The sequence below is a fragment of the Lepisosteus platostomus genome, chromosome 24 (genome assembly GCF_059453375.1).
Source record: "Lepisosteus platostomus isolate fLepPlt1 chromosome 24, fLepPlt1.hap1, whole genome shotgun sequence".
In the NCBI taxonomy this organism is placed as follows: Eukaryota; Metazoa; Chordata; class Actinopteri; order Semionotiformes; family Lepisosteidae; genus Lepisosteus; species Lepisosteus platostomus.
The window spans coordinates 8,943,888-8,970,198 of record NC_142634.1 but is presented as its reverse complement, the minus strand read 5'-3'; the positions used below and the strand labels follow the sequence as shown (position 1 = coordinate 8,970,198).

General features: G+C 38.4%; 3 protein-coding genes across 4 annotated transcripts in view; 1 reads left to right on the top strand and 2 right to left on the bottom strand.

Annotated features, from left to right (window-relative positions):
- Nucleotides 1-325: 325 nt before the first annotated feature.
- lztr1 (leucine zipper like post translational regulator 1) lies at nucleotides 326-14,170 on the bottom strand. 2 transcript variants are annotated; one of them, XM_088618367.1, is made up of 21 exons: nucleotides 13,653-14,170; nucleotides 13,200-13,262; nucleotides 13,062-13,118; nucleotides 12,817-12,896; nucleotides 12,249-12,357; nucleotides 11,467-11,550; nucleotides 11,307-11,364; nucleotides 10,687-10,826; nucleotides 9,985-10,186; nucleotides 8,939-9,001; nucleotides 7,880-7,990; nucleotides 6,592-6,684; nucleotides 6,151-6,246; nucleotides 5,575-5,761; nucleotides 5,058-5,227; nucleotides 4,435-4,591; nucleotides 4,049-4,175; nucleotides 3,628-3,777; nucleotides 2,972-3,077; nucleotides 2,620-2,700; nucleotides 326-1,541 (listed from the first exon to the last, which is right to left on the bottom strand). In XM_088618367.1, exons 1-21 carry the CDS (start codon nucleotides 13,820-13,822, stop codon nucleotides 1,425-1,427), a joined length of 2,421 nt encoding a protein of 806 aa, XP_088474493.1. In that variant the 5' UTR covers nucleotides 13,823-14,170; the 3' UTR covers nucleotides 326-1,424. The 2 variants fall into 2 exon arrangements, with proteins under 2 accessions (XP_088474493.1, XP_088474494.1); XM_088618368.1 differs by having other exon boundaries at nucleotides 8,939-8,983; nucleotides 13,653-14,169.
- LOC148641539 (uncharacterized) overlaps nucleotides 13,957-26,311 on the bottom strand; it is a 56,765-nt gene continuing 44,410 nt past the window's right edge. The window contains exon 15 of the transcript XR_015929841.1: nucleotides 13,957-18,537. The gene's annotated coding sequence lies outside the window, so the exon portion shown is untranslated. The remainder of the gene's footprint in view (nucleotides 18,538-26,311) is intronic.
- cldn26 (claudin 26) lies at nucleotides 17,978-20,741 on the top strand. Its single transcript, XM_088618382.1, has one exon. The coding sequence runs from the start codon at nucleotides 17,978-17,980 to the stop codon at nucleotides 18,626-18,628; it is 651 nt and encodes a 216-aa protein (XP_088474508.1). The 3' UTR covers nucleotides 18,629-20,741.

Here is a 26,311-nt window from a genome sequence, read left to right as displayed (position 1 = left end):
TATTATAATTCCACAAACAATGTAGACATACAAGAAAACATCTAAACCCAAGCATCCCCGTCAAGAGACATTGTTATGCACGTTTGATGGGTCACCCTTAAATCATCAGTTCCTAAACGCTAGAAACAATTTCATTTTGACCACTGATGTGAGTTAGTTATAATTCAGTAGCTTACTGATCATCTGCAATGAAAACAGCAAAACCATTTAGCTCCAAAGACCTCAGTTGTCCATTCCAGATTCACTAGTAAGTTTTTAAATAATCCAGCAGTATTACAACCAGAAAGCCACTACTGGGCAAACGGGTCAATCAACCAGAGAAAGATTTATGAACTGAAAATTATTACTTTATTATGCTTCAACATACAATTTGCATTCAAACAGAACAATCATGTAAAAGTTTGGTTTGATACATGTATAAGTGCAACATGAGATAACATCCATAGAAGAGAAAGTCTATTAAAGACTGGAAATTCAACTTTTTTTACTTGGATATGGAAAGGCATTACGCTTTTCCAACAGCATACCAATTTTTACTATTGTTTTAATTGATTACAGTAAGATTACAAAAGGCTGCTTGTTCTATGACTCTTCTCACAACAAATCCCATGTTTCTAATAAATGAGTTTTTCATAAATAATATACCAGCATAGCGAGGATATCAAGGCCATATCGTGATTTTATAGACTACATGCAGCAGTTAAACAATAATACATCATCAATATTTATACTACTCCTCCCAACACTCGGATCTCGATTATTTCAGAGATTGAAATATGGGATTGTTAAAGACTTTAAACTAGAAGTTGAAAACTTAAGGCGATTTACATAAAAGGTATCATAAAATTGTAGTTTTACTTAATACCCGTCCTTGGAAATCACTTAGCAGCTGTTTAGATAAACTTTACTGTAATCTGTGTATTTGATACATTAAGGCAAAACAAAGTAAAATGGGAAACATTATTCATTTTACGTTTCTGCAATGCTGGACAAAACTGCAGAGAACAAAAATGTCATTGTGTATATATCATTTGGAACCAAAGCTTTAAACTAATTATTTACCATTTAGAAGTCCAAAATTCAAGAACAACAAAGGGATTTTTTCCAATTTATGCTGTAAGTGAGGTCATGCCTTATTTAATAACACTGTAAATTGATTCTATCCCCAGCAGTTTTTACACTGAACATTTGCTGGCCATCACACACAATATCACGAAGCCTAGAGATGTTGTAGAAGCAGCTTGTGTGCAGCAAAGAGCAAATCCACCAAATGCAGATGGACTAAAGGAGTTATTTCTAGGGTTCCCATCTAAAACATGGATGGCACAGTGAGTGGTGTTGGGGACAGGCACGGGAAGGGAGTGAAGTGCTACCTTGAAGGTGGAGTTACAAATAGGCGCCGACTAAACATGGAAAAGTCCCCATTATATGTCAGAGCCCATTTCGGCACACTGCTTATCAGATATATGAGAGGCTAGGGACTCAATGATGTCGAGCAGCAGCGGCTGGCTGAGAGACCTCAGGTTGGGTAGCTTGGACACCTTAGAAGGCAAAAAAATAAAAGTAAAATGAAAAAGGGGAAAAACAAAACTGAAGAAAAAGCAAAGGGGAAAACAACTGCATCCACATACTGTAAAGGACATAAGTTCCTTGTTACAAGTGCTTAATGCTGAATTATTCATGGTAACTAGTGAAAAAGTACGCCTCTATTTATGCAATAAATGGTGCCTGTTCTAATCACTGCAGTACTTTCCTATATACTTGCATTCTTGGTAGCTCTTTACCATTTGCTTTATTCTGTATACAGGAATGATAGTTTTGCATAAGAAAATCTCCAATCCCAAAATTTTAATTTCCGACTTTAAAAAGTTGTCTGTAGGAATTAAAGAAAATTAATGAATGGCAGGGGACAGCTGAAATCCAGCTGGCTAACACTACATTTCCAACCATGCCTTCTTTCTGCCGTTCGAAAGGCTAATTTTGCCTAATTTGAAATACCTAGTGAAGAACAAAGTACAGTGCCTACAGAATGTCACATGATTCACCCCCCTATGTAGGCCACTGAAAGGGATTGCCAAAGTAAGCGAATGGAGATACAGGTAACAGAAAGTAACCACATGAACTTAACAAGCTGTTACATTCTGGTAAACTTACTAAAACAAATCTACTGATTTAAAAGCCTTATAAAACCACAATCCGAAACCAAATCCTTGCAAAGGTCTGAATAGTGCAATATACAGAGTATCATCGATCAGGTGGGACATTGCATGCCTCAAGCATTAAACAGCTGCAATGGGTATTCAGAAACACCGAAAAAACAAATACCGCACACAATGGTTAAACTGCAAAATTCGGTCGCTGTATATCTGGAGTGAAGACGGAGCTTGATACGGTTACTTTTGCGTATTCTGAGGACCCTGCTGGCTGTATTAAGTTGCAGGTCTCTAAAGTAGCTCAAGGCTAAATTGAGAGCGTGGAACAAAAGACTCCAGAACTGGACTTGGGCCAACATTCCACTGGGTCCTACCAGCTGGCCCATGTGCGCTCAGTCAAAGAGCTAGGTCAGCCCAGATGGAGAGGGCAGCAGACAGCCAGTGCACCAGAGAGGAGGCCACCCACCTTGATGAACTGATGCACTATAATGTGAAGGCAATGCTTCTTCATGTCCAGAGCTTGTGTCTTATCTGCAGCCTCCAGAATCTAAAACATTAATAAAAAGCAAAGACAGGATTAGAAAACAACGTTTACAGTGAAATGTCAAGTATCTTCATTGTGCCTACTTTAACTATGTATTTAATTTTGGACATAGATAAAGAAGCTGGTTTGAGCAGAAAATTGAGTTGCTTCGTTTTAAACTTTGAGTTTCAATGGTTGGTAATGCCAATATATTTTTTTGACAGAAGCACTGCAATCCTAAACATTTACTTAATGCTGTATGTGGCGGGATGTTCTATAAAGAGGAGCAAGATACCTGCAGAACATTTTCCACTGTAACATTCATTTCCAGGTTCTGTTTACAGTAAGCTTGTAACCTGTTATTAGAGAAGCCATAATAATATGGAGCAGCAAACAAGTAACTGTAATTGTTGTTAAGGAAATTTGGATACTTTCAGAACTAGTGGTCTCTTACAGAGAGCATCATTAGTATACACAATTCTGTCTTACGTTACCTTACTACTACATCCCTATGCGTGCACAGTGTGTATTTTAGTGTAGTATTACCACACCATGCGAGTTTGAATCAAGACACCTCGAAATCCCCCAAGGGTAGTTTCCCATAACTTGCCCAGACCCGCAGGATCACACTTTTAGCACTTTTCCATGACAGTGTTAGCCTTGCCACCGCCCCTCATAACCACCTGAGCTTCAACCCTTTTCAGTTCCCAGGATTTAACACAGCCATTCATTAAATAGCCGCACAATACACATATTAAAAGTTGAGCAGCTCCCAACCAACAATGTTAGGAATAACAATCTTCACACAGGCTGACAAACAAAACTATGCACTTTCCCTTTCTCTCCCGATAAACCGTTTCTGGTTTCAATGACACACGTGCACACTGTAAATCTGATCAGGTCTGAAACGGTCGGTGATTAAAGCGGACATTCACAGCACAGAGAGGATACAGCGAGTCTTCGGGAGGCATGTTGACATCTCCGTAGTAAATGTACCGCAACATGGATTCAAAGGCCTGCTTGCTGGGCACCATTTCACCGATGGAGATGTTCACCTGACCGTCCTCTGGCATGAAAGAGCGAAACATTGCTTCAAAGTAACTGTAAGGAGAGGTCAGACAATTCAAATCAGGAATATATAGCGCTCTTTTTCAGTTCTACAAGGAGAAACAGAAGTGAGAGAAAACATACATCTCGAAATGAAACTAAAGCAGATTCATACAAATTCTAAAATCTCCTGGGACATTAAAGCTTACATTTAAGATTTTACTGCTGTTCTGTACTTGTTTTATACAATGCGTAAAGCACATCCAGTTTTAAGCATCTTAAACGAGAAAATTAGGGCATCAGTCACGGAAGGGTAAGACTGTACCTGGACCGGGCAGCTAGGATAGCCTTGTGGGCCGGCCGGGGGTGTCCATCCAGCAAGAGAGTGATGTCACAGAACTCCAGTCCTGCTCCCTCCAGATAGGCCTTCATATCCTGAACCAGAGACGTTCCTGCAAGACAATGCGGAGCACGCTGCAGTCAATCTTTCCTACCGCTAGATACCATGAATAAAAACACTGAAGACCTAAGATATCTGAACATTAGAAAAGCTACTAAAAAAATTCTTCTTTTGTGGATTTAAAAAGGAAACTGACAACCATTTAAAAACAATTTGAAAGCACAGGTTTGGTTGTTTTTAAATCTGAAAAGCTAATATAAATATGAGCCAGTTGTGGTCAGCTAGGCCATATGGAGGTACACAGTACTTACCTATATCAACAGGCTGGTCTGAGTACACCCTGGGAGGAGGCTGCTGCTTCCTGCGGACTATCTCCACAATCAGGGGGGTGGAGAGGTGCTCAAATTCTTTGGTCATTATCACTTGGTTAAAGTGTGTCTCCTTCACAACAAAGTTAAGGCAGTGCTCCTAGAATTAAAACGACAAATGGAAAAAACAAGTCCGGTCATTAAAAAGACTCTGCAAGGACAGACATGGAAATATAAGAAGGCAAAGGGACAGTTGTATATACCTGTCAAAGAAACCAAGGGTATTGCTACAAGATTAATAGATCATAAAAGTAAAAATGTGCTTGTTGCATATTGTGGATTTGTTTGATAAAAGAATCGGAGCATTTCAGGCAATGCAGGACATGTCACACTACTAATTTGTTTTGAAAAATCACATTGTACAAAGTAACCATCTTCAATTTATTTTTGGTAGCTGATCAAGGGTTCAACAAAAACTCTGAGAAAAACAATGACAAAAATACTCCCATTTTACTTGTTTGGTAGTATGTTTAGAAAATATTCATAAATTATCCATAAATCTTTACTTTTACATGTCTTATTTAATGTGCTAGCCACACCAGACAAAGACATTTTGCAATGACTACCTTGAGCTGGTCCAGCTGCAGTTTGTTGGCATTTTCACACACTATGAGAACGTTTTGCAAATCGACTGAAGCTTCAATGTACTGCACGCACAGCTGCTCTAGACGGGACAACTTGAAACTCAGGGCAAGTTTATAGACATCCATAATCAGGAGAACATCCTGGACATGACCTGCACAAAGGACAGCAGGAAGGGCACTTGACATTACCACACCATTTGACTTGACACAGAAACCTCCTCAGGTTCACAGAAAGAGAAATACAGTCGTCTGTGGACGAGTGGTCATAAAAGTTAATCTGGTTGCCTCCTAAAATAAAAGGTTACAGACTTTCAAAATTGCAGAGATAAAACTTCATAAATGAGCTATGCATTTTTTGGTAACCTTAAGAAAAAGTACCATCTGCCAAGGAAATATTGACAATGCAATCTGTTGCCCATAATGTCACTTATTCATGTTCATGCACAAAACCTTTGTATGCAAGCATCAGTATTCCTGGGTTTTGATCCTTGTTGTTTACCTTTGCGAGGGTATTTGATTTTGTCTGTGTACAGGAACTGCATGAGCACCTCAAAGGGCTGGGCTTCAGCCTCACGGATGGTGACCTCCAGCAGGGGCTGTGAATAGGAAGTCCTCGCGCTGCCTCCTGATGTCTCCTTCTGGCAGCCAGAAACAGTCTCTTCCTCTGCATTCTCATGCTTACACTTCTGCACAGGGCACCCAAGGAGACGAGTCACCGAGGCCTTTCAAAATGTTATAACTGCACAGCTATTGATTATCCGACACAAATACTCTTAGGGGGTTAAATTTATTACCCTTTCACTCTGTGTGTGACTGTTTCCACACCATACAAGGTCTTCATTGGAACAAACTCAGTGATAACCCATTGATTATCAATCAATATGGCACCCATCTTACAAAACTATTAAAATGCAGACTGGTGAATAGATCATTCACATTCATCTACTTTTCCTGAACACCAGAGAAAGCAACTGGAACCAGCCATGCAAAATAATTTTGGATGGGCTACTTAAGAAAATGACACATTGTAAGTGTAGATGGCACACCAGAGCACAAATGCATGGTGCATAATGACCTGCTTCAATCTGTCCCGTGCTTGAGCAATCTTCTTCCTCAGCCACCTGCACCTGGCAGTGACAATCGCAATGTGACCCTTCACTCGCTCCTCCTTCTGTACGTGATGAGAATAAGAGAGCCGAGGCACAGAGAGGGGGAAGTGCTCATGTTATACTGTGATAATATGGATTTTGTGATATCTCATTCAGTTCTTAGATTTTTCTTAACATTAGACAGCAGATATGAACACAATTCTTTTTTAAAAAAACTTAAATCCATGGGTTTTATTTTTAATATGTATTAAAATGCGATAATAACATATAAAGGACTTGCACTCCAGTTGTAGTTTATTTACATCTGTACCTTAAGTTCAAGTGCAACTCAAGATTTGGCATATAAAAAAAGAAGATCGATAATTTTGATAGGCTTAGTGGAATGAGAGAATAAAAGTCATTCTCACCTCACCAAGAATAAACTCCACATCACAGAACTGCCGGTTTTCCCAAAGCTTGCCATAGTCTTCATGTAAAGTGCATTTTGGATAGCAGGAAAACTGGAATAAATGGACAATGCACCATTTCTGGACGAGCTAGATGAACTGATTATTCAGAAATATTTAATTGGTATACAAACAGTACGGAAGTGTTTGCTGATAAAATGTCAGGATACAGTAAAGTACAAAAACGGAATTATGCAATATAATGAGAAAAGACTAAAAGGTATTTAGAAGCAGTGCCTGTGCGAGTTGAAAAAACTTACACTGAGCAGAAAACTAGTAACAACCATTTATATATAGACATATAGTATAGTTGTTCAGGTGGGTAGCTGCGTCAGCATGTGTAGGCTGCAAAGGGACAAGGTGCTCACACCTGAAGAAGGCTTCACGGCCAAAACGTTGTGTTCTCTTTCTTCTTTTTTTCAGCATGGAATAAACCTATTACTTGTTCCTATATAGTATAGTTGTCAAAGAACATTTTTTTATTTCTGGTTCTAAGGCATTCTAAGATTTCTTGCGTATAGTATTATTGAAAGCTGCATATTATCCTGTCAGGGTGTATAACACTGCCCTAGGCTAGGACTGCTAGCCCTTCATCTGCTTTTCTATGGACAGCATGTTGCACTATTGTACTTTTTGGACACTCAATCTGTATACACCTCTGCACATTTTGCACATATTTTATTGTTGTACAGTGACTATGAGCATATTTTCCACACACCTATGTATTTATTTTATATTTATTTTGTATTACTGTATGTATTTTAATTTTACGTCTATTCTGATGTCTGTTTTTGCTTGTCTTGGGCTGGGTTGCTGCAACACCTCAATTTCCCTTCGGGATCAATAAAGTCTGATCTATCTATCCGGAATCATTGTAGAAAAGACCAACCAGATAATTTTAGGAATTTAAGGGAATGTCCTATGTTGACAGGCTGAAGTTTCTATTAAATCTTCAATAGAGAGGAAGATGGGAGATCCAAGAACTCAAAATCCGATCCAAGGTGACAGACAAAGCCAATGCAGTGGATTTCTTCAGAAGGAAGAGCACTGGAAACTAAATGAAAGTGTATTTAAAACTGAAAGCAGGTGGCACTTCTTTATGCAAAGGACAGTGGGAGCATGGAACAAGCTTCCCAGCCACAAGTAGAAAGGGCCAGCTGGGTGAGGACCTGGGAATAATTAGCTAAACTACCAAACAGGCTGAATGGGCTCCCGATACTGTATGTAACCGTTCTTAAATTCTCATTACCTGAAATCTGTACATCTCCCCACTCCTCACATTATTGTCCACTGTCCCTCCAAAGATGTACATGGCATCAGAGATCACAGCCGCTGCGTGAAACAGCCTCCCGCTCGGCATCTAGAGAGACAAACAGATTCTCAAACAGGAAGGAAACTATTCGTCTGACACTGCAAGTTCAACTGTAGAAAACGATGAGAGATTGCAGTAGGCAGGGGTCCATCTGTGAGGACCTTCCAGGCTGGAACGAAACTAAACCCATTTTATTTTTTGTCTTACTATTTCTTAAGTTAGATTTTTTTTAAAACAAAAAACCCAGAAAACATACTTATACTTCTTTCCCGAAAGTGACTGATGGAATGAAGATTAATTTAACACAGGAAAAACATTAATATTCATGTCAATATTGATGTTTTACATAGTAATGCCAGTGAACTGTATCTACCTTTTGACCCTTTCAAAAATCACATATCCCATAGTCCCGAAAAAAAACTTCTAAAACTGCTAAGGCTGATCTGATCAAAGCAACCCAAATCTCTGTCTGCACCCAGGATCCCTTGAGAAAAATTATAACTGGGTTGGAACTTCAGCACACAGATATTTCTTCTAACCTCTTCGAGGAATATTTCACCAAAAGTTAAAAAAATAACTAAAATACAGATCTGCTGCCTACCACTGTGAAACAGAAGTTGTACTGTTGGCAGTTATAAAACCCAATACCAAAGCACATACACACAGGTTGCTGTGCAGGGAGGGCAGGCAGTGGTTTACTTCATAAACAAAACCTAAAACTTAAAGCTTTAATATCTAATAAATTAAATCTAAGCTCAGGTTTCAAATGATCCACTACTTCAAAAAACGAAAACCTGTGAATTTGCTGGGAACATTTCAGTTTTCTTTTATTTTAATAAGTAAATAATTTTTATTCCGAAAAATAAACCTTTTTCATCATGTAGTACCGAGCTCTCCTCTTTAAAATGTAAATGGCATCATTTGTTAAAATGAAACAAAGTGAGAAAACACGCGATTCATTCGTGTTGACACAGTTATTTATGAAAGTTATTTTACCAGGATAAACCCTTGAGATGAAGTCATCTCGTTGTCAAGGGGGTCCTGGAAGGCAGAAAGCAGCTGTGCTTAAAATACAAAAACACATCAAAAACAATCCAGGAGGGGAGGCAAAATGTTAATAATTAACACGAAACACTCTTGTGATCTCTGAACATTTGGATCATCGCATATTGAGATTGGGCTACACCATTAACTTTCTTTTCCAGATCCATTCAATATAAATTCACACTGCTGTTTGTCTTCTATCAGGAAGGTGCAGGCAGCTAGCAAAGTCTGCACTTACAACATCCTAAAAGGACAGGTAGTGTTGTGAATAAACAGTCATGTCTTTGTCCCCTTTCAGAACAATTAGACAGGACCCCAATAATTTTACATTGCACATATTACAGCTACACTCACAGCTGAGCTATAAGAAACAAAGTTCATTACTAAAGGATAAGAAGAGGGAGAAATTAAAATCAAAATGCATAATCCCTGCAGCTACATAAATGCCAGAAAACACTTCAATAAAGAAGGACAGCTATTTTCCTAGGGCTTGGTAAAACCTCTCACAATGTCTTGGTAAAACCTCTCAGGTCTTGCAGCAAACGCAATGATGCGTTTTAGTTTTCCACGTGGCTTTTGAAACAAAGGCAGTACTTGTTTCAGCATTAGTATGATTTGCCAGAGATACGCCGCAGCAGATAGATAATATAGTATGCTAAAAATAAAGAGGGGGACTGTGTCGCCATAAAAAAAAGACTTCATAAGATAAGGTCACTTTATTAGCCATATACAATTTCTTGCATTAGGAATTTGTCTTTTCGCATACCCCAGCTTGCTCTCCATGAGAGACACAGGCACACAGATGGGGAGAGAGAAGCCTGGGGTGAGAGCGCAGGGTCAGCCATTTATACGGCGCCCCTGGAGCAGCTGGGGTTAAGGGCCTTGCTCAGGGGCCCAACAGAGCAGGATAAGAGATAATTTTAGGAAAGCAAGAGGCCATCTTTGCAAGAGAGGAGTGTGGAGCCTGCAGTGTGAGGCTCTCGGGCCGCGCTTCATACCTCACTGTCAGAGCTGGGCTGGACGACCTCCCAGGTCTGGGAGTCCACATCGTAGCAGTGCAGCTCATTGGGCAGGGTGTTATCGGCAGCCCCCCCAAAAACGTACAAGTGCCGATCAAAAGCCACCATAGTGTGTCCATAGCGTCGCTGTGGGGGTGGCGGGGAACCCCGAAGCAGATGCTCTGTGGGGATGCGGGTCCACCTGCAGGGGAGAGATCATAAAGAAAATCTATCCTCTTAATGAAATGATTCCCGCCTCATAATATATGACACAGCACAACCAGTTACTCTCACTCCATTCCCATGATCTGCTTGCCAGAACAATGACAAAGTGACACATGTCATGCAACACTAGTATAAAGAATGTACACGGTCATTCTGCCCATACTGGAACTACTGAACACAGACTAGTACACATACTGTAAAAACACTAAAAATCTACAAGATCGACACGGCATTTAAAGCTTACTGTATAATCACACGATAACAATTAAAGATACATTTTTTTAGAAAATCTTCTGTATCAGCTGTACAAAGGAAATACTGACTTGTCACCAGTAGGTAAAGAAGCACTGGAAATGTCAGAGGTAAGATGATTTTTTGCTCAATGAAAAGAATGAATAATGAACACTGAATGTTAAAAGATATTTAGGTAGCTTCTTTAAGGCCAACACTTATGCTTATTGAGGATTTCTAACTTACACTTTGTCCTTGAATTCAAACTGAAACAGGTTGTTAGTGATCTTCGCTCCACTCTGACCAGAGAAAACGAACATCTTGTCCCGGCACACCGCCACAGGAAAGTTGCAGCATGAGGGGGGAATCTCTCCACTCTGCTCGATCTGGAAAAACAAGAATTTTTTAGAATTTTCACAGAATACCTGTTTATGCAAGACATTTCAAGAAAGAGCAAGTCTGGACCCTTTTGCTGCATATGCAAGTCATAAACCAACAGCAGACAAGAACAAAGTCCTGTGCACTGACTGGCAGAGGACAAAAATGACAGTGACTTAAAACACTTTGACAACAGGACTGTCCCTTGGATCCATGTGAAGAAAAGCTTCAGAATTATTTTTCCTCCAGACAAACAAGGAATTGCTTGAACTAATTAAAAGAGCACTTTTGCACATCTATTTAAGAAAGGGATGACAAAAAAAGTTTACAAAATCTTTAACGGAGCCAAGAGAGTCAATAGAATTAACAGTTTTATTGTTTCCTCTTAAATCGCTGGCATTCTACCGTAATGAACAAAATCTACACTTTCACTTTTTTATTTTTGTACACATTATTGGACAAAAAATAGCACTTTATGTCAAACTAACCTCTTCCCAGCATGCTTGCTCACGGTCCTGAAGGCTGATCGTCCACATGTCACTTAGCCTGGAGTATTACAAGAAATAAATTATTGTATGCCTTAAAAAAACAAATATATTATGAACAGAATTATTGCGAATGGTCTAAGACAAGATGAAAATTATTTACCTTGCATTACCATCATACCCAGCAAAAATCCAGAGTTTATCACTGTACACTGTTGCTCCGTGAGCTGATCTGGCAACAGGCAACCTGCAGAAAGGAAACCAGAGAGGTGATACTGTTTCAGAAACACAAAAGAATTATGCTCTCTTCAGTTTCTATGCAAGGCAAAATAAAAATGCATGACTAGTTTACTTTCTTAAATCAATGTATGAAAACCCGATTGTTTTTCTCTCTTATGAAGATGATTTTTTGATCTGGCCAAGAATTACATGCCTCATTAAAGGTAACAATTACTTAATTCTTGTATCTAACTCCGAATGCCTTAATTCTATGCTGATGTAAAGAAAAAAAGCTGGCTTTGAGGGAACACACATCAACAGAACAATGATTGATAACACTGCACGGAAAATACATTCATGAGGAATAACAACACCCAGGAATTAAGTGTGTGAAACATCTCCAGAGTGTTTTCATCACAATTCGGCTTAACCTGGCTGGCTGACCTTCTGGCCACAAGGAAGCTGGAACCCCTTGCAGAGTGAGGAGTGGGGCCCCAAGGGGCAGCAACACAGGTGGAGATGCAGTGGAGAGGGGATGTAAAAACGTTTGCAAAGCAGAGTAACAGGTTACATCTAATAGTTATAGCCTTTATGAAAGAAAATGATGTCAGGTTTGACTACAAATGATTTACAGCTGAGGTTGACAGACCTTCGATGTTGTCTTCCCTCCCAAACGCTCATTTTGAGCTCCATTTATAACAGTTTTGAACTGATGTACTACTGTACCTTCCCTCTACCTTCCATTCCGTCCACTGGCCTGTAGCAAACTTGTATTCAAAAAGATCATTTTTATTCTTCAGGTTGGAGTTGGAGTAGATGTCCCCAGTGTAGCCACCTGGAAATTTGAGACCGTACGGTTACGCATCACCAGCACCAGAAGAAAAGGCAAATACGTTTATTAATAACACAGCCGTGTGACATGGACACGCTTTTTGTTTAACAACCATAATAATGAAACAAATATCCATCTTCTAACTGCTTCCAATAATGCTGGCAAGCAGGCGCAAGGCAGGGGACACCCTGGACACAGACATCGCAGGACAGAAAGACTCTCGCACTTGGGGCCAGTTTCCTCAGAAGCCAATTAGCCTACCAGTATGTTGCTGGATTGTGGAAGGAAACCCACACAAACATGGGAGAGAACAGACAAACATCATGCAGACAGCCCTCCCAGGTCCATAACTGATCTCACTGCGCCACTAAATCCCCCATGAAACACATTTTGCCTTAATTATGCCTCGTCAATACTGCATCATGAACATATAAACTGTGATAGAGGGGTAAGCTGTCTCACCAAAAACAAACATGCTGCTTCCATGTACTACAGCTGAATGGTGATATCTGGGAGCAGGGGGTGAACCAGTCGTAAAAGCCCTGGCAAGAAGAAGAAAAACAAATGACCAAACCAAGATGCAGACCCAAAAGCCACTTTAAAATAAAATGGGTCATAAAGTTCATCGTGGAGGGGGGGAAAAAAGTTATCTGTTGACATAAACGGTGTATAAACGCATTCTCCTGGAATGGAGAAGCAGGGATTACCTGCACCAGGAGCAGTCCTTGACATCAAACCGCAACAGATCATTCAGCATGTTCTTTCTGTTGGGAACGAAACAAATGTTCATACTTGCTTTCACCCAAGTCGCATGCTAAAATTACGACACATTAAATATCACCCACCCATTGTCTCCTCCGAACACGTAAATTGCATCCTTGTAGGCCACAACTGTGTGCTTACTGCGCCTGTCAAAATTCAGAAGCGAAAGCCCTGAATTATTACACGGTACTGTACTCAGTTGAGACGCGGTGCAGCATTGCAGTAAAATGTAGTAAAGAGAACCGATATGAGCTCTGAATATAATTTAAAAATCTTACAGCACTGTACGTTCAAATACACCACTGACATCATAATGCACATATCAAAATCCATGTAAAACAAGACTCGCGAAGCTTTCGGAAATCACATGCACATGACGGTTTTGCAGTTCAAAAGCAAATCTCCATACTTAAAAAAAAAAACATTTTTTTTACGAACATATCTCTGTGAGGTCTGCGTGAGAGTGCAACCGCACCGTTAGACATTTAATAAGATCTGCACCTACAGGATTTACAGAAAGTTGTATTTTGTTTTACCTAGCACCCACAAACTCATCACAGGGTGGGAGTCGCCTCCAGCGGTGGACGGTCTCAATCGGCCCAAAGTTCAGGGTCAGGTATTCGACACTGTCCGAGCAGCTGTGGTCAAAATCAACACTCGGGGCGACTTTAGACTTGCAAGACATTGTTCCCGGAAACCATGACATTCAACCGCCGCATAACACGACACGGTCAGTCAATGAAATCCCAGTATTAAAAACGGATTTACTGTCGTGCTAGCGAAGGTCCCTTCATAAACGTGGTTTTTGGGACCACGTCTACAAGACACAGTGGTTTCTGCGATGCACCACTGCACCAAAAAGCAAAAAAAAAAAATAAAGCTGACTTTAAGTAGAAAATCAAGACGAATGTAACTTGTTTGACTGGTAAAAGTAAAAACAAAAACGAAGCAAGTCCTTCGGAACAATGTAGCAAACGCTACATTATTTTACTGGAAAAAACGTTACAAATGTAGCAGAAAAGAAAAAACACGCAACATACACCAAATAAACAGCCATTACACTACCACGCCACACCCCTTGCGAAAAAGAGATCCCTGGGTATTGTAGTTTATGTGTCTCAAGTTCCATTTGCAATTGATGCGTAGACTAAACAATAAACGACAACAAACCCCAGAAATCAATTCGGTTAGCTGGCAAAGTCCAATGCACACTGGGAGCAAGCCGAATTCGGAGAAGGCATGTAATTGTCATTGATAAACTTCAAGTAGCATCTTACGTGTTAGTTTTGCAGGGAAGATGCTACTTGAAGAGCTTAATGTATTGGGTTGCTTTCGTTTAATGATCGAACGCTGAATACATAAACATTAAATCTAGTTGATACGTAGAAAAGTAAAACAACTCCCATCTGTAAAAAACTGTTGTTTTTTTTTTCAGAAAAACAGCTGAAGCTAAAACGTTTACAGCATTTTCAGTGTGATGTGTTTAAAATTAAATTTAGACTATGAATTATTTGTTTCTCTGAAGAATTGCTATTTGCATTGAAGGCAAATAGATGGCGAGCAGATGAAGGCTGTAGAGTCATTTTAAGGTCATCTTTTACAAATCAACTCTCTTCCAGTATCAGTCACTGTTACTGACGATTGACAGGAAAGATAATGAGCCTCTTGTAATAGTCATAATTTTGTTACAAGTACTTATTCCCGCTATAAGATAAGGACGCTCTTATTGCACAGACGGTATAAACAGGCAGAGCAAATCAATTACTCAAAAAAAAAAGAAAAAATGTGAAAGCACCATTTAGATATGAACAATCCCCTTACACTTTTTTGCCTATTCTAAGGCATTGACACCGCATGGTTGTTTTGTTATTCAGGATGGTAAATACATTTTTTTTTTGCAAATATGTTTATAGTGTTACCGATCTGTGAGTTTTTTGCTGTCATGCTTTTGCTTTTTTTCTTGTCATGCATGGATCAGTGTGACAGGAGCGTAATTCCCACAGAGAAAACCTCAGAAACTTGTGAGTGAAGCACAGCATTATCTTTATCCTGAGTTCAAAGGGTATAGGCGATCTAGTTCTGCACATGCATAATTAGATTAGTGCTGTCTAACCCGGGAAGCACTCCCCTCACCACAGTGTGCAAGGATGAAACGAGGCACTCACACGGGAATATCAGTGGTAGGAGAGATAAAAAACTTAAGCAGATCATGTCAAGATAGTTTTCCAAAAAAATAATTAAGTAAGTATATTTACCAAAAAGAACCAAACCAAAACTTGATAATAATGAATGAAAATCAGGATGCTCAAATCGTGTTTGAATGATGGAGGGGCAGAGCGGTTGGTCTTAACTGACATTGATAAAATGTTGTGCTTTTAGGTCAACCTTACTCCCAGGGTCAGTTGTGTGGTCAATGCAATGCGAAACGATGCAGAATGAGCTCTTTGAGAGGAGAATGCTAGGACACACAGGACTGCCAAGCTAATTTTGGAGAACAGCCTAGAAGCACATTACCAAACTAGGCAATCTGCACATTAATGCATGATTAAGCTAGACAATAAGATGCCATCATGGCCATCATGAACGCTCTGTACATAGGTTTGCATGTCAAAGTGCTAGGAAGATGTGCTCGGTATGCAGAACAGTAGTCAACAACAAACCGACACCTTTTATAAACAATGACAATCTGCAAGACCTCTAGACCTTTTATGTCTCAGACCCCTTACCAACTTCTTCACTTCATAGCAAATCCCAAAGTGCAAGATTAAGTATGACTTTGGAAACAAGCTCTGAATCACCAACATACTTAAGCGGTGGTTCTGTGGCTAAGGATCTGTGCTTGTGGCTGGAAGGTTGCTGGTTCGAATCCCACAGCCAGTAGAGGAATCCTGCTCCGTTGGGCCCCTGAGCGAGGCCTTTAACCCCAAGTGCTTCAGGGGTGCTGTCACAAACCGCACACAGACATCGTTGCATTCCCACGGGCATCCGATTACTCACTAATCAACTTCGCTCATCTTTGGCTATTTAAACTCCCACTCTGCAACTTGTCCTCTCTCACTATTGAGGTTTCCTCAGCCAAAGCTACACGTCCTATTCGCAACTTAGTCCGACCTCTCGTTGTTCTTTTGATCACCTGGATTTCTGACCCCTTGCTCCTGATCTCTGTCCTCGCTCTAGCCTCACGATTTGGATTACGTTCGCCTAAGGAATCCAGTTGTTTTTTCTCTCTCTGACTCCGCACAGGGTCTATTTTCCTACCCTTTTCCCTCGGCACACCTGACAGGCGCTGTATAATTGGCTGACCCTGCGCCCTGACCCCCAGCTTCTCCCTTCCTGTCTGTGTGTCTCATGGAGAGCAAGTTGGGGAATGTGAAAAGACAAATTCCTAATACAAGAAATTGCATATGGCCAATAAAGTAATCGTATCTTAAGTGATCTTATATCTGCAAACAAGTATTTTAAGAGAAAATGGTCCTCATGCTGAGTGATCATAGAGCTTAAAATAAGATAGATGACTAGATTAATCTTTGACCTTTCTGAGCAGAAACTAGTCAGTGCCTTTCAGCAGCTTCAGTTTCCTCATATATCATAGTGAGATAAAGTTACACTAAATAACCTCAGTTGAAAATTTGCCATCTAAGTACAAGGCTAAAGTAATATGCCTTATTATAATTTAAGTAATAACCTTGAAAATGTAACAAAAAATGGATGAACTCATCTAATTGTTTTAAGAAGAATGGGAAGAAGTACTCTCAACAAATCTGATAAAATTCAGGAGACATCTAGACATCTAGCCTTTGGAAATTAATTATCCAGTTCCACCCCAAAGTCTGTCTCAAGAAAATCTAATACTAAGAGAAACAGCAATTAAACACAAGTTAAATAGTTGCAAAAAAGGGCAAAAATGAAACTCCCAAAAGCCATACGAGGGAGCTAGAGACAACTTTTTCCCTGTATAACCGTTTCAATGAACATAGATAACAGACTATTATTGTGGCAGACTATACAGTGTTTTACCAGCTGTTTAAGATTGAAACCTAGAATTACGCTCTTTTGAAGGGAGGGGGGGGAATCGAAGACATTATGAAGAACGAAATAATAGTATGAGTACAATAAATCTTCATTGTATGAGCAGCCGATATAGTTATCCTTAAAAGTATCTGATTTCGGAAGCTTGCCTCAAAAAATTATGCACTAAATTTTGGCTCGAAAAGCAAATGTGTGGTCTGAATGGAGACATTACAGGTCATACTGTAATAGCATACTACAATATAAAAAATATCAGGAGTACTTGGCGTCACAGTTTTTGTATCAGGTTTTACCATTAATCCAGAGGACAGCTGAGACGTTAGTCTTTTGTTTAATAGAAAGGCTTGTAATCTGAACCTTCAGCAGTAGCTATCAGTATAATCTGTAAAACACATTATACCATTTAATTCACTAATTAAACCTTTTTAATGAGTTTAGTTCATAACACAAGATCTACATGAAATGACTTACAGCCTATATGTTGACGTTTTAGAACAATTCGTTCCCCACAACTTTCTTTGAGTTTCCCCATTCTTTACTTGATCATGTTTCCTTTGCCTTGAAAACATCTTGTGTGTGCACTGCCGTCCGTTCTCTCTTGGACATATCTGGTTTCATCTAAAACAGTGCTCATTGTTCCCTATAATGATATTTATCGCTTTTACAAAACAGTATGTCTGTTGTTATGCTCAAGCTTAGGGATTACCCAGCATTTATAAGGTGCATTTATAAGGTACTTGATTAGGAGCCCTACCAGGTCATTACCACTGCAGAGCCTGTGCTTGCTGCAGCTCACAAGCTGTTCTCTAGACTGGAGCTGAACTGATAGACAATGGTGTTGTTGACTTCCAAACTAGTGGAGAGGATGGCTTTTTTTGTCTCCTTCGTGGGCTTTGTCATAACCTGTGTGGTCACTTTTCTGCCTCTTTGGAAAACCCTCAACGCGGAGCTCAATGAAATGGAGAACTGGTACGAGGGGCTGTGGCACACCTGCATTTTCCAAGACGAAGTGGGTCTGCAGTGCAAAGCCTTTGACTCATTTCTGTCTCTGCCCTCAGGTGTCATAGCGTCCAGGGTCTTGATGATCTTTTCCATGGGAACAGGGCTCCTGAGTGTCTCTGTGGCCTTTTTTGGACTGGAGGGCATAAATCTGGGAGAGGGCAAAGAGCACGTCAAGAAGAAGCTCCTCATCCTTGGAGGGGTGCTGTCCTGGATTTCGGGGATCACTACACTTTATCCCATCTCCTTGGTGGCTTATGTGACTGTGGTGGAATTCTGGGATGACAACGTTCCTGAAATCGTTCCCCGGTGGGAGTTTGGGGAGGCTCTTTTTGCAGGATGGTTCTCTGGGCTGTTTCTTGTTATTGGAGGGTCGTTCTTGTTCGTGTCGCTCTGCATGAGAAACAACATCCACTCACAAGTGCTCTCATCCAGCATGACAACCCAAAAGAACCCGCAATACTTAAAGACAGAGGTGTTATAGTCTGGATTTTATTATCTGCTCTTATCCTATATTTCTGTTTAAGGGGAAGGGGGAACTAGCTTAACATTTAAGTAATGGTGTGTGGAATCAAGAGGAAGTAAAAAGAAAGTAAGCAGACCTGTTTAAGATGTGTCAGGAAGTCTTATTTTATTCTTTACAACTATTTCTAGTTAGGTTTAAGAAATTAATTTTAGCCAAAATGTTGAATTTCCAGTGTGGTGCTCCCGAACTCTTTTTACTGGAAATGTGCCAGGAAGGATTTCCATAGTTTTAAAACATCTATACATTTTGTGCTATTGGTTCTTTTACATTCCCCTTGAAGATTTTGTAACTTGGAATATGTAAATGATAACTAGGACTTTATTCTGAATGTGCATCAACCGTAACTGTGATGTTCTTGATCATATTCAGGGTATTCTTGATGATTGTTAAAACCAATTGCAATTTTTGATGAAAAAATCAGGAAAAAGAAAGAAATCTAGCATGTAATTTCATTAATATAAATATGCAAATACAATAGTTACTTTAAAATGTTTTAAAGCCATAGATATAAAATTTAACATGCACTACTTGTAAGAGTTGTTTTAAAAATAAACAGTCCATTTCACACATCGATAATTAATATTGCATTATTTCTCTGTACAGCTCAGTAAGCCAAGTGCTTAGTGAGATATTTCAAGTATTTTGACAGTATCTGTAGGTAGATTATGATGTCTTCCTTGGTAGAATTACTTTGAATCTATCTGCACAATAAACACATTATTGTTAATAGAAATCATGTCTGTTAACATTTTCACAAATTACAGTTTATTGCACAAAGCATTCATTTTGTTTGCATGGTCTAATCATTTACATTATTAAAACAAATAAATATTGTATAGAAATTAACACAAGGAATATGCACTTTTGGTAAAGTAAGCAATCAATAAACAACAAGACACCCCTTTTCTCTTTTCAGTGTGTAACACGTCACAATTCTTATTTTGTGACATGACTTTTAGTGACTTTCTTATGCTTGTATGTGCTTATATACTGTTGCTTAGCAGACTGTCTTTGGAAAATAGTGGTTTAAAGAGAAACTAAGACATTCTAAGTCCTAAATAAGGTGTTTCGGTGGTTGCTATTGCAATGCCCTAAAGAATAATTATTTACCACATTTACCTGAAGTATTGTGATCAGTTCAAGTGGTATTCAATTTGAACAACTAATTAGATTTTAAACTTAAACGTTTGATAACAAAGGGCACTGAAAGATTAGATATCTTTACCTTTAATATTGATGGTATCCTGCATTGCTTTTTCATTTATATTCTTTTAAACAATGTTACTTCCATTCATGTCAACCCTATTTTCAGCAACTCCATTGTTGCAGTCCTGTTTTCAAAAATGCAAGTCTTGTCCAGCACACAACAAGTCTATTAGAGGGAGTACAGAGTTTTTCAGTTATACAAAAATGATAAATAATGTCCTCTGGGTATTTCAGATTCCCTGAAGGGGCCATGGAGGTACCATTTAAAAAAAAGACACAAACATGAAAAACAGTATGACTGTGACATTTTGATATACCTGATCTTTTCATCTGTATTCTTACATGTTACAATTGCAACAAAATGCCAGATTTATCCCAAAAAGTGTATTGTAAGACAAGAGAAAGGTCTGTTAGGATGAGACAATGCATATTTCCAAGTTGAGCTTTCTCCACTCCTCAGGTTCCTAGACCTATTTTTATTTTTGCTGGAAGCCATAATAGATTCAAATACCTGTAACATACCTCGCACATAGTTACTGAAAGATAATAAAATATAAGGACAGAAATCGACATAGATGGTCAGTTTTAATAAGAATCATGCTTTTGTACTCAGTTGATGTTTGCCTTTCCATGCAAAAATGTGAAAATGTGATCTTTACAGTGTGATACTAAAACCTTAATGCCTGTTTTGGCACAATAACACTGCACTACTTAAGAATGATGAAGCCTGATACTTGAAGATATATGAAAAAGCAAATGAAACAATATCTTAGCAGAGGAATGTACAGAGATGTCTTCAGTGTGTTTCCCATAATGTGTGGAATAAGTTTATTTTTAATTACTATTAAAATTTCATGTCAAATCAGCCTGTTTGTGGAATGAATGGCCTATGACTAGCTTTTTTGTTATTTCTGTGCAAATATTTTACACAAATGCAGGCAGCATATTAGAAACACCCCAGTGAAGAAAAATACGTATATACTCGTAGTAAAGTTCAGAGTTTACATGATAATTTTCCTTACATGTACTGTATATTTATGTTGCTTATGTTGTCATTGGTTGTGGTATAGTTTACACATTTCTGTGTTAAACAATGATTGTAACAACCATTTTATTTCATAGTAAACCATTCCAACATGAAGCCTCAAAAAATGAATTTGAGTGAGCATTCTCTGGCCTCACAATGGTTATTTATCTCTTAATTAATCAGTTGAACTACTCTCATATAAAAGTAGAGAACACTTTGAAATGTTCAAAGCCTTGCACACATTGTCACAAAATCCAGTGAAGGAGTACATTATGATGGAGTGAAATACATACAGTGCTTCGCATAGAGAGAACATTTTAAAAGCATTTCAGGCCTAATGTAAAACTAGCTATATAAGTATGACCCTTGAAGAGTTTCAAGTTAGAGTTTAGATTTTAGCAACATGGCTATGCATATTACAGTATATTGCTTTGGAAGGGCAGTTGAAATACTTTATACTGTGCTATCTATATTTTCCTTAATATTGCTGATTAAAATTGGAACACAAAAAGGGATCTGTATTTTAGGGGAAAGATATTTAGCTGAAACATCTGCAACTTTGTAAGTCCCTAATTAAATTTAAATGAGTGATTTATGAATGATGTAATTTGTGCTACCTGACTCCCTCCCCCCTGCCAAAGTCCTTGGAGAGATATGATCTGTCATCTCGTAGACCTTTCAGCCACACAATAAAACGAAAGTTTTTTATTAACCCTTTTGCTGACTACCAAGGCTATACGTGTCATGTGTGAACCTTATACATAGTGCAGAGGAGTCAACGTCACTGTATACGCTCTTGTTGTTACTGCTCAATTGACAAAGAATTAATTTCAAGTTAAAAGCATTATGCCATGAAAGCAAAGTTTAATCTTAGCTTCTTCACTTCTACATAAAATGTTTACTTACTTGTGAAGTGTGACTTTTGTTAAAAGCTGTAGAAATGGAGTCAATACACAAATTGGTAAAATAAATAATTTGGATAATTTTTCATATTTCCATAGATGATTATTAGTTTATTAGTATTTGAGAATCAAAGACATTTTTAACTAAATCCTTTTGCTGGTAACATGGAAGTCCAAATGAAAGTTTAACACATAAGGTCAGCCTTTCTGGGCTTAGGTCATTCTTTAGGAACCTACCCTAAACCAGCCTCTGGGGTTACCTGGGTGTGCCCCTTCAGATGGAAATGAGGACTTACTAACAAGGTTGTGGCAGGGCAAGAGGTATGATCCAGAAATCTGCAGTTAGATTTTGGGGGGATTTTTATCCCAGTTAAGTGGAAACCTTAAGCTCGTCCTCTTTCGCTTCTTTCGTGATCTGACTCGGCCTTTGAAAGGCTGCTCTTCTGCACCAACAAGCTCAATTAATGGGAAACTCAATCTCTGCCTCTCTACACACTAGACCTCTGATCAGGCCTTCCTACAGCAGCACTCACTGCAGCTGGAGGAATCTTTGAACTGACACGCATGGAGTCTGCACACTCAGTTTTTCACAAGTGTTCAACGTAAAGAGTCTGTGCTTTATCTATTTATCTAGACAAACTTTACTGAAGCAGGCAGAAGAAGGGAGTTGTAACTTATTGTCAGCACTTTCCCCAGAGCTCTTTGTTCTTGATATACAGTGTATAGACATTTTCAGGACTTTATGAGATGGATTTAGGAAACCTACTAACGAGGAGGTTTTATAACACCTCCACTATCCTTATCATGATTAGATAAATAAAAGATTAAAGGACTTTGAAAAAAAAACTTGTTAAGGTTGGCTGTATTACTCAAAAGGTGACAAACTGGTGTCAAGAGTAATTAATGATCACAGCAACCACTGCCGCACTTTGAGCAATACTTTAATCTCAATACTGGCATGCTGTGTCTTTGAGTTTGAGTTTGTGACTGTACAAATGAAAGAGAGTACTGGAAGTACTGTGTACCTCTGGTGAAATTATAGGCACAGAATATGGTTGACTAAACAATTTTCCAGTCAGAGATTTCAAAATAGCAAAGATCATTGTGATGGGAATTATGTTATCTTAGTATATCTACAGGATTGATCACCACAATGTCCGTTTCATATGGCAAACACTGGGTAACGATACTCTCAGCTCTGTCCACCTCTGGGAAAAGCAAGATTTCTCACTGATTGTTGACAAACCGGTTTAAAAGACCACGAAAAGGAATGCCAGAAAACTGCTGGGCTCCTCCTACGCCAACCCAGCTTATTGTTCATTGTGGTCGTTTAAATGAAAACACTCTATTCAATTTCTGGTTTGCACAAAAACACAAAACATAAAAAAATCTAAACAAAAAAGCATTAAATGTCAGAATGCCAATTCAACTCGGATAAGGTATATGCAACATCTTTTATTCAATTAAAACCACAATTTCTTTAATCTTTAAAGAATTACATTACCAGGATGAAAAAAAATGATAATTGAAATAATATGCAGCAGCATTTAGACCTTTAATTTTTAAATCAAACTACTCAATTTTGTTGATCTCTGGGTACTTTATGATCCTGACCCACACCTTGTATTTACTTTATTAGCCTTCTGAGCATCTGTGTGTTACAGTTGGAATAGTATATCCTCACTTCTTTCAAAACTGTTATTTTTTTAATTATGTCATTTAAACAGTACACTTTTCCAAATTTTACTTTAAAAAGTACTGATTTTTTTCCTGCTACCCTGGATAACATATTCATGAAGACAGCTTAATATTGTGGTGTTACAAAAACATCAGTAGATACTTCAAAGCTATTTCTTTTCAATCAGTGGATTAGTGTGCCAAGCGGACTGTGCTAACTAATTGTATATCATGCCTCTGCCCATTTATATCTTTTCTGTAATTCACAATTGTTAGCTCTGCAAATCCAAAAGCTAACATAAAGGTTTCAGATAAGGAAAAGCTAAGATGACCTGAAAAACCGAATCCAGTAGCTCAGTCCAAATATTTGAGATGTAAAAGGTCACTCACTGACCTGTTAGAATGTACCTTTAGATAACAGTGGGCAAGTTAGGGTCCAACCATTAATGGTAATGACCAACTCTTTAAATGGTAATAAGAAGTGTCCTCCAAAAAAGTAGGGAAAATATTTCAGCAGAATGACTGTAGTGGCTGATGCTTGTTTAATCTTCAACAGAAATGAATTACACACAAAAGCATGCACTGTAGGAAGCCTTTCGTACGTGACTGTGCAGGGAATTGCTCAGGAAGAGTGCAAGATCCTGCACAGATGGAAAACACGCAGTTAACTCAAGAGACAAAAGCACCTCATGGGCAAAGAACTTGGAGCCAAAAATAGACCTTAAAAAGCAATTTCCAAATTAGATTTAAGAAACGACTGAAGAACTAAAAGGAGCTGATTTAGTTCTGAGGTGTGACTTTAGTTTGACTTTGGCATTTGTGTAATTTCTTTAATCCTGCGTGATGAAAGCCTTTTTACGCCAATGAATGTGATCAAATGTTCCAGGAACTAATGGCATAAAATAACAGTTTTATTGTTCCATATATAATCATTAAATGAGGCCTACAGTTTTCAGCTGCTTTCTGCTTAAGAGCTTTCATGTTCCCCCAGAGTATTTGTAAAATACTCTTATCTCTCCAGTTAACACGAAGGACAGAGTGCTCTACCAACATTTGGAACAACAATGGGATTCAAACAACATTTGGATTTAGTCTGATATGATTGTAGATACTGCTTGCATTTTTTTCGAATTCAATTTCTCACTGTGGAATTTAGTGACGCAAAAAGCAAAAACGTAAGTACTGAAATATCTCTTTAATAAGGCACTCAAAAAACAGTATGTCTCAGTTGGTCATTGTTAAAAAGTTTTAACCTTTTCGTCAGATAAGAAATTATTCTCAATCTTGAAGCAACACATTATGAAAATTAAAGTGTTAACCTGTACATGTTTTTAGCTCATTGGTATAGTAGCACAAGCAAATTTTCACTTTGTAAGAGGAAGGTAAATATGAAACCGAGACAATCTTAAACTAACTTCATTAATCAGTTACAAGATCGATATACTGTACATAGCTAAAATATTTTGAAAAGTATACCTATACAAGCCTCAGTGCTTCACCACAAGTTCTACACAACTGCCACAAAGTCAGTTTTGAAAGATCAAGCCACATGATTGTAAATTCCAACCCTCCTTCTGTGAGTATTCACAGAAACAGACCACTTTGTTAAGACAAATGAGTCATTGAACTAAAACAGAGTTCAATGCAAAAAATGCTAAATAAGTCACACTGCTAAATTCGTTTCTGCACTCTTGAATAGAAAATGCAGCTTTCCTTTAATCAGTCAGTACATAACAAGACGTTCTCCTCATGTACCTCCAGTAACATTGAAAAGTGATAGAAATTCAATTAATAACTGATCTTACAAAGTAACAGACAAGTAATCACTTACAGTGAATGTACACACCTTTTCACACCGACGTTCACTTTCATAGGATGTATAAATAATTTTAATAATATTATAATTAATGCATCTAAATAATGTATCAGCTGAATTGAAAAAAAGATGATTAATTACTTATTAAAACCTTTAATAGGTAGGGTCTTCCGTTGTTTTCTAAGAAATTAAATGCCATTAATGTAATCAAAATTCCACACCTGCCAATGTTTCTGATATTTACTGCACATGTACAGTAAACCCACCATTTAATTGGCAAACAGGGTCCATTATTGGTGAATGTCTGCTTAATCACGAATGACGTTATTCAGCCCCAAAACACACTATTATATATGAAAAAATTAAATATACTATACAGTATATGCTTTCTGGATCTTTTGACTTTTAAATATAATGCAATCGACACAGTCAATGCTCCAGCGCCATTTCTTCATAAATACACCACCTCTTTATTTCAAGTGTGACAAATGTATAGATGTATTTTCAGCATGGAATAAACCTTTATTTGTTCCTTTGCAGCCTACGCATGCTGACGTAGCTACCTACTTGAACTCAATATGTGTATACTGTATATGTATAAAATGCGCTAAAGCATACACACTTCCAAGATCCATTGGAAGCAACTGACCTTCCCCAGTAGGTTGACCATTAATATTTGTGAATTTCAAACCTATGTCATACCCGTATTAGATATACCCTTTTCACAGACGTTCTTTAATACACGAATTATACAGAAGCACGAGTAAAATCATTTTAAAATATTATGTTTATATATTACTTGTTGTGAGCACACCAACTGCAAGAGGTTCTTAACATTCGGGGCTGGCAGAGTACTTATGTTTTTTGATGGTTAATGCCTATGGCAGGCCTTTTTCTATTCAGCTGCTCCCTCAGCTTCACGGCAGCAATGAATGCAAGGAAAAGGGAAAGAGGGACTGAGGTGCACTCAGGGCTTCAACAATTCAGGCTATGCAGCTTGGGGAAACCAAGGG

Excerpts from the sequence above, each read along its gene's own strand:
- lztr1 (XM_088618367.1), bottom strand. The coding sequence starts at position 13,822 with ATGTCATGGTTTCCGGGAACAATGTCTTGCAAGTCTAAAGTCGCCCCG. Across the intron at positions 12,358-12,816 it reads AAGCAGCATGTTTGTTTTTG|GTGGCTACACTGGGGACATC; the intron begins GTGAGACAGCTT and ends TCAAATTTCCAG. Across the intron at positions 11,551-12,248 it reads GAATGGAAGGTAGAGGGAAG|GTTGCCTGTTGCCAGATCAG; the intron begins GTACAGTAGTAC and ends TCCTTTCTGCAG.
- cldn26 (XM_088618382.1), top strand. The coding sequence starts at position 17,978 with ATGGTGTTGTTGACTTCCAAACTAGTGGAGAGGATGGCTTTTTTTGTC.